This window comes from Dermacentor albipictus, chromosome 8 (assembly GCF_038994185.2).
Source record: "Dermacentor albipictus isolate Rhodes 1998 colony chromosome 8, USDA_Dalb.pri_finalv2, whole genome shotgun sequence".
In the NCBI taxonomy this organism is placed as follows: Eukaryota; Metazoa; Arthropoda; class Arachnida; order Ixodida; family Ixodidae; genus Dermacentor; species Dermacentor albipictus.
The window spans coordinates 127,828,106-127,841,957 of NC_091828.1; the positions used below are offsets into that span (position 1 = coordinate 127,828,106).

General features: G+C 44.5%; 1 protein-coding gene across 7 annotated transcripts in view; it reads right to left on the reverse strand.

Annotated features, from left to right (window-relative positions):
* Positions 1–13,852, reverse strand: part of raptor (regulatory associated protein of MTOR complex 1) — a 61,969-nt gene that overhangs the window by 17,751 nt on the left and 30,366 nt on the right. For 2 of the 7 annotated variants that reach the window (XM_065452662.2, XM_065452665.2), the window contains exons 16-20: positions 12,861–12,952; positions 11,791–11,935; positions 9,659–9,769; positions 2,941–3,009; positions 769–880 (exon numbers count right to left, since the gene is read on the reverse strand). In XM_065452662.2, coding sequence (XP_065308734.1) covers positions 769–880; positions 2,941–3,009; positions 9,659–9,769; positions 11,791–11,935; positions 12,861–12,952 — 529 coding nt within the window. The remainder of the gene's footprint in view (positions 1–768; positions 881–2,940; positions 3,010–9,658; positions 9,770–11,790; positions 11,936–12,860; positions 12,953–13,852) is intronic. The other 5 variants (XM_065452667.2, XM_065452668.2, XM_065452664.2 and 2 more) reach the window with 4 other exon arrangements.

Here is a 13,852-nt window from a genome sequence, read left to right on the forward strand (position 1 = left end):
TGAATCCGGCACTGAGCTCGTCGTTATCCCAGGTGGGATGACGTCTCAACTGCAGCCTTCAGATGTTTGCGTGAACAAGCCGTTCAAGGTCGCGGTCAAGCGATGTTACGCAGATTGGATGCGCACAGGTGAGCCTGCAGTGACGCCGACCGGGAGCTGAAGCGGGAGTCGCCAGCCGCGCTATGCAAGTGGATTGTGGACGCATGGGCCAGCATACCAGAGGACCTTGTGTGTCACGTATTCAAGAAGTGTGGCACCTCGAACGCACTCGATGGCACAGAGTATGAGTACCTCTGGGAAGATATGTCCGACAAAGAACCATCCAAAGAGAGAGTAGCTGAGGAAGACAGTGATTGAAGTGCGGAGTGCAATTTAAATAAATGTTTTCCTCGAGTTTTCTTTACTCGTATTATACGCGGATAAAACTATTTTTTTCCAGTTCGCATACAAAAAATTTCACCTCATACTATATACGGGTTCGTATTATACGCAGGTTTTTGCAGTAAACATATACCTATTTGTCATGTTACACACAAATGTTGGTAAAGGTGGAAGGAAAACGTAATCAAAGCTATGGATACATCACATCTTAAACTCTGTCATCAGTACTTATATTCAAGCTAAGTACAAAGGCAAAACACACAGTTGTCTTCTTCCAGATGCCAATCGTCAGACAACAATTGTCACAATTGTCAGATATCAACCAAATGCAGGACACTGCATGCATCCTGCAACACCCACACAAGCACCTGCCTGAACAGTGCTCACCGGTTTTCCGACGTTCAGCCTGCGCAGCCAACCTTATCCGTGCATTACGCAGAAACCTCCACTCCCGCTGCTGGTGCTCCATGCTTTCGGAGTCTGAGGCCTGTGTAACCTGCTTTCATTGCAAGGGAGAAATCAGTGTGCAATCAGAACCCAGACCAGCCTTGTCTTCACTTGATTACCAAGTGATGTCAGTACACAACTACAAATCCTAACTATTTGTACCTCAAACTGGACTTGGAGAAATCTTCTGTTAGACCTTGTGCTAAAACATTATGGTCAAACCTGTTTCCAGCTTAAAGGATAAATCACGATCGCAGTTAAATGCGAACATTCAAATGGAATGGACTTTCTTAGAAGGTTGGAAAGAATATGTTGCATGTATCAGAAGACAATTCCAATTCCTTAAATTAAAAAACTAACCTGGTTTTAAAAAGTTCTCTGTGATGCCTATCTGTACACTTGCATCATGTCTACATTACTGATTACATTAGGTTCTAGGTTTTTATATGTCAAAACCACAACCTGTTTATGAGGCATGCCTTAGAGAAGGACTCAAGGTCAGTTTTGATTTGACCACACAAGGTTCTTTAAAGTGCATGAAAGTATAAGTTCACGAGTGTTATTGCACTTCGCCTCTATCAAAATATGGCTGCCGCAGTAGGGACCAAACCGCAACCTCAAGATCAGCTGCACCACGCCATGGCCACTAGGCTATCACAGTGGGTACTGTCTCCATATCCACACTATGAAAAACAGAATCTAAACTGGCTTCGATTCAACTTGCAGATGAGCAACCGCTGTGATGCCCCGAATCATAGACTGCCACCTCATAATGTATGAGGTTTGAAGTTTAGTTCTTTCTTCTTCACAAAAAGGAAGCTTGGTCTCATTGCAATTAGAAAGCCTGGGCTGAAATTCAGCCCAGGCTGATTGCGAACTCCAATATTCATGAAACATGCGCACGCATGTGAAGAAGAATGTTAAGCAGCAAAGGTACTACTATAGCCAATGCGGTCACTTTTCTGGGCCCTGTGACAAACAGGCATGCATCATTCCTGTTGGTTGATCGGCCTATTTTGGCAAGCCAGCACAGGCAGCTTCTTTAAAGGGCCCCTCACCAGGCCACGTAACAAATTTCCGCTATACATTGGAAGTTGTTCCGTGCCATCTATGAAGCGTTCTGCCGCAAGAATTTTTCAAATTGATTCATTACCTGCCGAGATAGATATACTTCAGTGCCACGAACCCATAATTTTAGGAGGCGAGAGCTACGACTAAGAGAGACACTCTCTCCACTTTCCCCGTCTAGCTTCCGCAAACGAAATTCCTTCCCTGTATTCTCTCATACCAGAGCTCGAGGATCACGTGTCGCATACATCACGGGCCCCGCCTTCATTTTTTTCCGCTTTCATCTTTTGCTGCGCAGTGCATTTCAACTGGCAGTGTTGCATGCGGGCTATTGCATCTGTCTCATTTCACGCAGCATGTGATTTTCCACGCTGTGCACAAGGGCACCTCACTACCGGTATAAGTCAGTGTTATACAAATATGAGGCACATACAAGCGGATCACAGAGCATGATCTCGTGCTGGAACACGGTAGAAAATGACAGTTTCGGTGTCTGCGTGCGCGACTGCACGACGTGGGAACAAGCAGACGAAACGGAAGTAAATCTCTCTTGCTGCGGTGCGAAGTAAAACAGGAACATGCAGACATTCGGTTTATGTGTTTTATTATTTCTCTAAGCTTTAATTCGTCTATTCAAGCAACACATTACACAAGTAACAGATGTTGCCTTGAATAATTCTCGAAGGTGCGTGTCACTATGAGCAACGTCACAACAGCGTGATATACGTAGCCACACTTGTGCTATATATATATCAACTCTCCAACTGGGAACGCGGCGCTTGCAAAGAGAAGGGCAAACAATGTTCAGTTTGAAATTTCAGCTCTTTCCGCAGCTGTAGCAATGCTATACTTAGCAGACACAATTGTTAGCACGCAATGTAGGTATGGTGCTTGTTAGCTCAAGATGTCCAGACCTGATGAGGGGCCCTTTAAGACAGAAGAGGTGCATTCTTGAGAAGAAGAAGGAAGCTTTGCGACAGCCACTGCACAACATGCAGAGAGACAGGCAAGCAGAAAAGAGAGAGAAAGAGATAGAGGCAGTACCACTTGGCACCAGGGGGACTCCCTAGCAGTCAAGGAGTCCCCTGCTCCCAGCTGGGGCACATCCAAAATCTGCACAGAGAGCAACAACAGCTGTTCCCACCACACTGCGGCACTCCAGCCATGCTCTACACAAGAGGTCAGAATGTTTGCACATTGTTCAAACCAATGTTACTAGAAACAGCTCGGTTTCACAGCTCCCTATCTTTTCCAGCGGAGGAGCGTGTCCTGAGTGGCACTCGCTGCAACGACGTCGGTGCTGCAGTCCCAACCTGATTCACAGCTCAAGCACTGTCTGCTACACCACAAGCAGGAAGCATAGGTCGGCAGACTGCTCGCCAGCCGAATAAGCAGAGCACAATGATGCATTTATATCGCTAAGTTCTTTCACACCCAAATTAACAGCACGGCCCTCCCATTTTTTGTGATAAGTGCCTATAGGAAATATATAATTGATGCCTGTACAATGTTACTGGGTTGGTGTTGTGGAATGCTTGAATATGCAAACTGTGAGCAGTGTAAAGTGTTACATGCGGAGCCAAAACTATCTTGTCATCAGCTGTCATCACATCACTGCACTCCCTTCGAAGCTTGGATGCACCCAGTTGCATCTAGGTGTACTCAATTGTTACTCGTAACAGCTGCTACTACCTACTCTCAGCAGCAAATGTCACTGCCATTGACAGCTAGCTACGTTGAACAGTAATTTTATTTGCATGCAAACATAGCTGACCGCTAACAGGAGTGGTACTTGGGAGCAGTGGCCATTGCTTATTCTTTATGGTGCACATATCGCGCCTGAGAGTAGCTGCAAGTTACCACCCGGCGGTATTGAAGAATGGAAATCTATTTGAGATTAAATTTACTTTCGCAGCTCGCACCGCTTGCTTTCTGTGTAGCAGACAACACAGCAGCTGTGAATCAAGTTGCAACATCATAGCTGCTAGTTCCAATGACTGCCACTTGGGACAAATTTTCTGGTAGAGCTGTGAAACTAAGCTGGTTCTAGTAATGTTGGCTCAAACTAAAAGTCTACTGCTGCGGCACAGCCTGGCTACCCACACCTGTTGAGTTTACCCAGCAGCAGTAGCAAGTGAAACAACATTCATTACAAACCTATTGTGCCATGAAAAATGTTCACGCCAAGCAGACTTTCCAAATATCCATAAGAAACCCCAGGAAAGAAAGTGCAGAACACTGTTGCACAAGCACATGCCACGCAGTTATTTCAGATGCTCTTTGTAGTGGACCATGTATCCCAGAAGGCTGCAGCATGTAGAGTCATAGTCTTGACAGACTTTAACCCCTCATGCAGCATTTTGGCATTGCCACTGTTGCACTTGAGAAGGCTGGCCATCCCATGCAATGCCCACCACACCACACCACAAATATTGACCGAACAATGTGACAGACTGAGCTAATTCGTATTCCATGATTAAACTTACTTTAGCAGACAGAGGTGACAGACCGAAAATGGACAAAACAGGAACAATCGCTTCTGCATATCTTATCAGTTTTGTGTTCATCGCTTCTGTGTGCTAAAATTAGTAATACTGGCCATTGTTATATCATAAGCGCCTGTACTGACAGCCCCGTGCGATTCTGTGCCCATCATGCCATGCCTCCTGTTGAAACATGCCCCTTTAAGCAATCTCGCAGCTGTTTTGCCGGCAGTGTTTGTTGGCAACCAATGGCATTTCTTATGGCTTTCACATTTTTCTATTCTAATATATACCAAAGGTATTCGAGATGGCTCGTATGCACTGCAGCAACCGTTCTCAGTGCAACGGGCCAAGCAGCGCAGAGAAGGATGCCACACCACTTTTGCCATGGTAACCAGCCTGCCAAAACCTTAATGCTCCAATTTGCATTGAAATAGCTGGCAAGTATAGCCATCAGGGTTGAGCACGTATGGTCATATCTTATAGCTTTGGACACCACAAATTAGAATACTGGTGACAAAAAATTCCAGCACATTGCACTACATCTAGATGCCACAGAGTGAACTGATTCATTTGTTTGTGTAAGAGCACACCGGCTGTTAAAGTTATTTGTAAAATTTTGCATGAGAGAATACTAGACCTCATAGATTTTATGAATCAATCTGAAAGTGAATAAAGTGACTATAGATTACAGGGCTTTTACTGTACTGCGAGAAAATGTGCCTAAACAATACAAACCACTTCTGCTTAGCAAGTGACTGTTGCGATTCCAGAATGGACACCAGAATTATTATACCTTTTAAGACAACATATGTAGCAAAAGCTGATGAAACATAGGTGTGTATCCCTATAGTTTTCAATTTGTGGCATGGCCAAAGGCTCCTAAGCGAGACAGTAGTGTCAATGAGATGTGAGGATACCACTAGAGTAGTTGGGTGCTGCTGGAATTTTTCAAACAAAATAAGCATGAAACTATGTTGGCTTATTTCACATATGACATGTTAAGAACCGCCACTACAGTCAATGTCGGGCTGCGAAAATGTTAGAAAAATCGGGCAATCAGAAAAAATGAATGCATGCCCTTTACTGTCCCAAAGGAACCAAATCTCTGCAGACACATCCAAAGTAGCTCCGAAAGCCTACCAAAATACTTATTATTGTGACAGCAATTATATGGACACTCCAGGTGAATTTTTGCCATCATCAGAGTCGCCGTGATGTTCCGTACAAAGTCCAAAAGCGATTAGACTGTCGCGACACGACATATGCTCTATGTGCGAGGGGAGCCAACAATTGCAGCTCAATCTTTCGCACACAAAGGAGCAAAGCGGGGAGGGATTGCACCGTCCTTCGTTGTGCACAATGCATTGGGAGGAGGGGAGGGAGGGGGGCAGCGTCTGGCAGCAACTGCATATTAAGCAGCCACACGTGGTCAGGCAGGCCATATCTTGAAGGTGATCTGCGTTGGGGGCAGAGTCTAGGTGTGCTGACGGCTCATACCTTCGTGCGTGCTGTGTTATCACTGCTCAGTTTGCATTAAAGCGATAGACAGCATGAAGGTCACTTCGCTCGCTGCTGTTGCCGCGCTTCATCACGGCAGCGTTTTGACAGCGAGTGTCTGCGGTCATCGAGTGTGATGCGTTCATGTTTGCCTGCACATGTCGACGCCATGCTTGTTAATTTACTTAATAAGCAAATGTTTAGAAGTTTACATGGATGACAAAACTAATATCCTTACTTTCTATAGCTGTCTACTAATTCGCTATTGCAATCTATGCTTCCCCTTTCTGGCGAAAGTGACCATTTTAGGCATATCTGTGCTTGCACTGTGACAGGAGACGGAGAGTGCAGGTGTCTATAATTACTGTAGTGTCCCCGAACAGTGGCCCTCTCCCATTCTTGCTCTGTTTCACCGAAATACACTGCATATGCTTCACTGCATAATGCTGCTGTCTTGTGGCAAAAGTGATAAAGAACCGGCATTATGCAATGCTTCACCTTTGTTGTGCTTTCTGCACTTAGAAGACATCGATGACAAAGGCAGAGTTGGCCCCATTGCTGACGGCAAACTTTTTTCAATAAAAAACACAACTCCGAGTCCTGAAAATTTGGCAGAGACTGTCGAAGCAGCTAGGCCTAGCGTTGCCATGGTGGCAATGGCTGCTAGCGGATCGTCATGCGAGAGCAAAGGTTCGATGCAGATACTCGAGACGGCGGCGGTGGTGGCTTCAATGATACCATCTTGCAGACTATAGACGGATGCACTTTAAGTCTGCAGTGAAGCCCCGCCCAAGCCCTTACTACCGCCAGCCACTATTCCTGTGCGAGGCTGCAAATAGTTCGTACTTCAAGCTTTCCCTGTTACCTAAATTAGGCGGTAACCACAAAAGTAATATTATTAGCATGTAATTTTATACGTTTTTACTTGTATATTATAGCAAAATGACAATAGCCTAATTCTTTATTGAACTGGAATAAAACGCTTGCTTCACAGCAACTATTTATTGTCAAGTTTCACTTCAGTTGGTAGTGAAGTTTCATGAGTAAAATGGGCTCAGCAATGAAATGAACTGTACTGCAAACTTTGAAGAGTGAAATTCTCAGACTCAATACACTTTGTTTATGTTTGTTGCACACCTCATCGCTTCCACCGATGAAAAGACTATTCAAGAACAGCAGACGCTCCGAAGGTATGAAGTATGACGCCATTTTGAAAATGTCACATAATGACAATTTTGTTTGCTTCTGTGATTGGCTGGCGGACTAACAGAACCCTGCGATTTTTGTGCGTTGGTTGCCAACTGCTGTTTTTCTTTAAATTGTATCGTGCTGTTATTGTTTAAGTTGTTTTTTTAAGTTGTATCCATACTTGAACGATTAACTTGCTGTGAAAGATGCACTAGTACTGTCCTCACTTTCTTTTCTTGTGCATCTTGCACAGCCTGTTAATAATTCAAGTGGTGCCTTCAATTATTGCTATTTAGGACCTGCGGCCACGTAAAATGTCTGAAAAATCGGACGGCGAAGGGTTTTAGCATCCGCAATTTCAGACATTCTTATACACATGGCAGTGTCATAAAGGCATCCGAATAATCTGGCACGTCCAAACAATCAAGCATCCAAAAAATCCGTCAGCTGTATTTAGATTCTGCAAGTAATTAACCATACATTACATTTGTGACAACAGGAAATTCTGGTATTTTGACACTCGGTCTGGCACAAACCATCTGCTATTGCTGTTACATCGGACCACACGATGAGGAGAAGCATAGCAGATGACCTAGCGAGCAAGAGTAGGTGCCAAAATATCACAACGTTCTGATCCCACGTGATCACCTTTTGTGTCATGACATTCTGACACATACCTCTCCTGAGAAGAGACCAAAACTGGTTCGTAGAAACGCTGTTATATATATACAGGTGTGTGAATACTTGAATAATTCTGTACGTGAATCGAATATCTCATACATTCGATTTCTCTAATATTCAATCTTTAGAATATTGGTACCTTCTGTGAATGACCTGGCTGTGTGAGCATGCGTGGCATTCCCACAACGTATAATCTTTATCGGTACAAGGTTCGACTAGGCCACACAAGCCAACGATCCAGACTATTAATGCTACACTAACAGAGGGAAAAACAAAAGCAGCACGTATGGAAAGAACAGAATCATGTGTGAAAATCGGGCTGTTTAGTCACCAGAAGACATGCTGGTTGCATCGAATACACAAGTACACAGTTCACACATGCAGGTTCGTGCAGTTTGGAGCTTTCTACTCACAAACGAGCACATAGACGAACTTGGCACGCACGCTCACAAGTTGCCGGCTAGTTGACCGCAGACTAGAATGCCGCTTTAATAGCCGTCAATCTAACCCATATATGTGACCTCGCAACCGATGATGGATGAGCCACCCATAGGAACATGTTAGCAACTAGCTTACCAACGGCTTACCAGGAGCAACGGCTTACCAGGAGCAGAATTCTCGAGCAATCAATTTCACATATTTTACAAGACTCAGAACTGTACTCGTTGAAGTAGACAGCTTGCAGTGCTCTTGGCCACTGTGCAAAGATAGAGACCTTGGCACAGCACATGAAATGCAAATGCATGGGGAACCGCATATTTTGTGGGCACCGCACCATTTCCTATACGTCCCACTTATTTGTTGCCCTTTCTCTCGAAGTATTTTTGGGGCCAAACTGCGGATATCTCGAAATCTTGACTGAGAATGCAACAAAAATTCTGGCGCTGGACCGTTTCACAAGATTCACACGATGCTGCCAAAAGTAAAATCCCTCTATTTTTTTTTTTTTTTTTCTCCTTTAGCCGTGCCTACCACAAAGCAGATGCTTTCCCCAAACCTGAAGTCGGAGCCTGGTGGCATATCAACTTTCTCAAGCAACCCTGTGACACGTCACGCAACGGTAGAGACATATGTGGAGGCAGGCTCTGCAATAGCACGATTGGCGTAGTTTGTCTTGTTTGAAATCGTTCAAATGGCCACAAATGGAGGGGACTGCGAAGATGATGGCGACTATGATGAACTACCTTGAGAGATGCCAACATCTGCTGAAACGAGGAATTTGCTGCACTTGCTGCAAGATAAGGTTGAGTGTAGCAACGGGGAAGATTGGCTCATGCCATGTGTCAAGCAGCTAGAGGACACCTTCCTAGGCCCGAGTGTGACCACAAAGCAGACCAGCATTACGCCGTTTTTTTCTGCTAAATAAGATGGCAGTGCCACAAAATCCAGCTGGTTAACGTCTCTTATATGCTACTTTTTTTTCTCTATCAAACCTTTACGAAAAGCAAGATTAGAAGCTGCTGTTGAAGAACTGGTAAGTAGCGATTTTTTTAGAAAGGACTCAATTTTTCATGGCAATTTGTACAACTTTGCTTATCACAAGAATCGCTTATCTCGAAATTTTTCCCACTTTTTACTATTTCGAGTTACGAGGTATTACTGTATCTGCAGGTTATACCTACGGATTTTTTCCTTCCTTCTTTTTAGAGGTCCTGAAATATGGAAGGTGCAGCCTATACGTGAAAAGATATGTATATTATTTGTTTGTTTCTTCTGCTTTGGAAACATTGGATAAGGAAATTTGAGATGAAACAAATATCAAACAGTCTAATATTCAATCAAATATTAAAGAATGTTGAATATTCGTGCAAGCCTAAATGTAATGCATGCTGCTTCTCAACACACAATGGATCATGTTACGATTGTGCAAATAAGGTAGTTATTCAAGTTGCAAAGAGAACACACCGCACCTTGTTGAGCGGACGGGTGAAGTATTGGGAGCACCAGTCCACAAAGCCTGTTGTCACCAAGGGTGATGAGCTGCGTGCATTGAGGTGCTCTTCCGTGTCGTCCTCTGCCACCTGCCAACAGCAAGGCAAAAAATAAATTCAATGAGTGGTTGTTTGAGCATGGTCACTCCCAATGCTGTGTATTCCTTCTATCATAAAAATTGGCAGTTTCACTGAAAAATTAAGTACTGAAATTTGAAAGCAATAGCAAGATTTAGCTAAGCACTGAAGAAGTTTCAAAATGCTGGCGTGGTGAGGCGTGTCTCCAGTGATATTGCACATTAATGGTGCATGAGATTATACTCAACACATACCATCGAAATTTGTCAGTGCCCAAAGAAAGGATTGGATAGATTTAGCTTGACGACTGTTCTTTGTTCTTCTCAAACCTCCTTTGTTCTTCTCAGGTCTCTGTTCTGCTCAGACAAGTTTATGCACCACGATGTGGTATACACACAGCCGCTCAGCAGGAACACTAATGTTTTTGCCCAATGTTCATGCCAGCAACAGAAGCTAGAACATCGCCCTGGCTCCGGCATAGCCCATCGAGTGAAGCATGACTATATGTCCACTTGACTTCGTCACATTTGCAGCCAAACACACCATGTGTCTTTGGAAACTTTGGAACCCTCCATGTTGTGGGAATGCTCAACTCCCACACGTCCCCTGATATGTTGTTTTCCCAGCATGTCTCGCACCTCCTGTAATCTGGCTTCTCCGCGTTGCTTGGTGCCGGCGGCGGTCGGTCTGATTGCAGCGCATTACGAGAGATGGCACAAGTGTGGCGCTGCTAGCCCTATTTGACAACGGGGTTGGTCAGCTGCGACAGGGAGCAGGCTCTTTGGCTCCGGGTCAGCAAGCGGTGCGTGCGTTCTGCGCGTGCGCCAATACATGCTTCTGCGAGACCGTCTCGTGAGGCCTCGTTCAAACGTGCCGTCGTTCGCGTGACCATACGTGCGAACGACCAGGCGTTGGTGTCCAGCATGGGGCAAACATATTCGCTCTCTATCCGGTTGCGATGAGTCGGGCTTTCTCGATTTCTCACGCGGCCATCAGCATGTTTTGCGGATAGCAATTTGGCTAGCAAGCATTAGTGTATAAAAGGCACAATAAATGCCCTTGCACTACTGTGTTCGTTCCTTTCTCGCAAGAGTACAGGTGAGATCCCCACAATGTGCAAGTGTTGCACGTGTAAATACTGTGACAGCACAATGGTGGCGGCGCAAATGTACCTCAAACGTCCGCATAATTTCAAATGCAACAATAATCCTCTAACACTAACTATAGTAGCTCATGTTAGAGGCAAAAGTACACGATTCCCACATGATGCATCCCTCACATTTTACTCCCATAAAAGACAATTGCAATGAAATTTTGTACCATGCAAGAAGCCTGGGTTATAGTGTAGATATAGAGGAGCCTTCATGCAAAATTTACCACTTGAAATACAAGTGGAAGCATCACAAAAAGCTTGCAAAAATAGCCACTGAAACTGAAAAAGAAGCCACCATTACCACTCACTAGAAGCGATGCATGACCTTGAGCATGTGGCTTTGCAGCATGAACTCAAAAGATAAAGCGATGCACATGGCTGCCTGTGGCGCGCTAAAAAATATGTTGGAAGCGGTGTGCTGGGACTTGCATCATAGCGGCAGCCAATAGGCGCACGTGTCATCTGCTTAGGTGCTGTTCAGAGGCTGCTAACAGGAAAACTATGCACTTACCAGCCATGCAGTTTTGCCAAAGTTGCATTAATGGTATATACTACTAATTTCTAACAAACTTAGCCAAAGTAAAATTTCGTTGCAGTTGGCCTTTAAGAGCTGTCAGAAACAGCATTAGCTGAAGGGGGCATGGATAGGGACTAAGATACAACATATGTCTAGTCTCAATCCACCACAGCCTCAGATCATATTTGTTCTGTTTTGTTTTTTCGGGCTGTTTCCCACATCTCCTAAGGTGAACCGGTAAGCCCCAACCACTGGAGCCTAATTTTGACAATATGTTTTGTTGCAGTTTTATTTTTTAAGGCTCCCCAAACATCTACAGATTGACAAACTTGTCTGGGCAACCAAACATAGCTGATAGCTTACCGGTGCAGGCACGTCGGGGCCTCGGTCGAAGATCTTACGTGACCGGCTGAAGTGAGCTGTATGCTGGAACTGATGGCTTCGAGTGGGCGTCTGCACCGGTGGTCGTAGGCTCAGGTTCATAGACGTCGGTGGAGGGGACTCACTTCTGGGCACCGAGTGGGAACAGAGCCTTAGACAACAGTGGCAGCCAGCCTGTATTCACTGGACACAGGCTCACACTAGCTGAGATGGTCAGCAGTTTCTACGGGCTCCTTTTCATGATTCAAGACTCGCACTATTTACAGTTCACACTTAACAGGTACCAAAGGCCTAGGTGGTAATCCATGATTTAGTTAAGCAGTACACTTGAGAAAACACTTGAGCAATAAGCTAATCTTTCGTGTTTGTGTGAATGTGTTTTCTCAAGTACACTGCTTAACCAAATCGCAGCTCACACTCCCTACAATGCAACCAGAAAGCAGGTGCATGGTATGCACTTTCTTTCCGGATATAGCATGGTGGAGCTCAGTCTCTTGTTTACCCTACGACCATCACCGTAATCAGCCTGCCCTCTCCCAGCAATCTCTACTTACCCCTGTCTCGTGCTAGCCGATTCCAAGTTACGCCTGCACTTCATCACATACCCTAATTTTTTGCCGTCCTCGACTGCCCTTCCCTCTCCATGGCACCCATTCTGTAAACTTAATAGACAACCTGTTATCTGCCCTAAGCATTACATTGCCTGCGCAGCTTTATTATTTCTCTCTTAATGTCAACTAGAATATTGGCTGTGTCCATGTGCTATCTAATCCACATCACTGCCATCCTGTCTCTTAACGTTACCCCCTCATTGAACTGAATGCATATGAATTAAGTCCAGCTATGCAACGCAAAGTACCCGCTATTATTCGGCTACCAGAAAATTCCGTAGTCAAACAGGGAGCAGGTGTACTTGTAATGACATGAGTCATTGAGAAGCCAGTAACATGTCCCCGACTTATGAAACTGCTACAAGACGGGATGCATGAAGATTCTATGGTCACAAGTGACGGTTATAGGCATTAGGTCATTACGCACGTATGAAAACTTACGACAGGTAGCTGATCTTTCCCGAAGGGGATGATGGCTCCGAGTGGCATACAGAGCTTTTCCGGCACTTCTTGGCCTCAAAGCTTGACTGAGCCTGGAAAGGCAAGCATGTAAACCTATTACTGTAACAATGTTTCATATATATTGTTTGCATCGCTGAAATTTTGGCAACTTGATAGAGAGTCGTGTTACTCAAGGCAAACAAGATGCCTGCCTTGAGCAACATATGTGTTCCTTACGTCATGTGCTTAGAAAGTTGGATTAAGCAAGCCTTTTATTTTTTTTTGATGCATTCCGTAGTGAACTTTGTCAAAACATGTATATATTATACTTTTGTTTTACATGGGCTCTGTCTTACTTTTCTTTTTTTCTATACTGCTGTTACTGTATGGGTGGCATGACCAAGTCAGGCAAATGTTTGCCTTTAGCCAAGTCCCCTACGACAATCGGTAATACTGTTTAAATTACAGAGGTAAAGAAAAACAAAGAAAGAATGCCTAGGACAAATGTCTTTTATGGAAAGTTTACTCCTACCACACTGGTGGCGTTTTGACGCATGACAACCTGCCCACTGTGGCAAATGCAACCTAGGCCACATTATGGCATACTGCTTTGAACACATGTGGTCTCCAGTGCCTGAAGAATCAGAACCAGATGTGCTGTAAGAATCTTCTGTCACTCTCTGCCAAAAGTTGTTTGCAATCATGACAACACGTTCTTAAGCATAGTGAAAGGGATCACAGAGCACATCTGTCCGTCTAATTATTTTCAATAAAATAATTGAAAAGGAGAAGTCTGCACAACGAAAATACTCTCGTGCTAGTCCCGCATGCCCAGGTGACATGGTAACAATACAAACATTTTGACTTAAACAACAAGTTGCACCACCCTTCTCCCACTACCTGCGTTCCTCAATTTTACACACTTTGCTCGAAAATGCCATAAATGTGGTTTCACCTCACAACTTAAGAAAGTAACAGCTTTCCAAGTATGG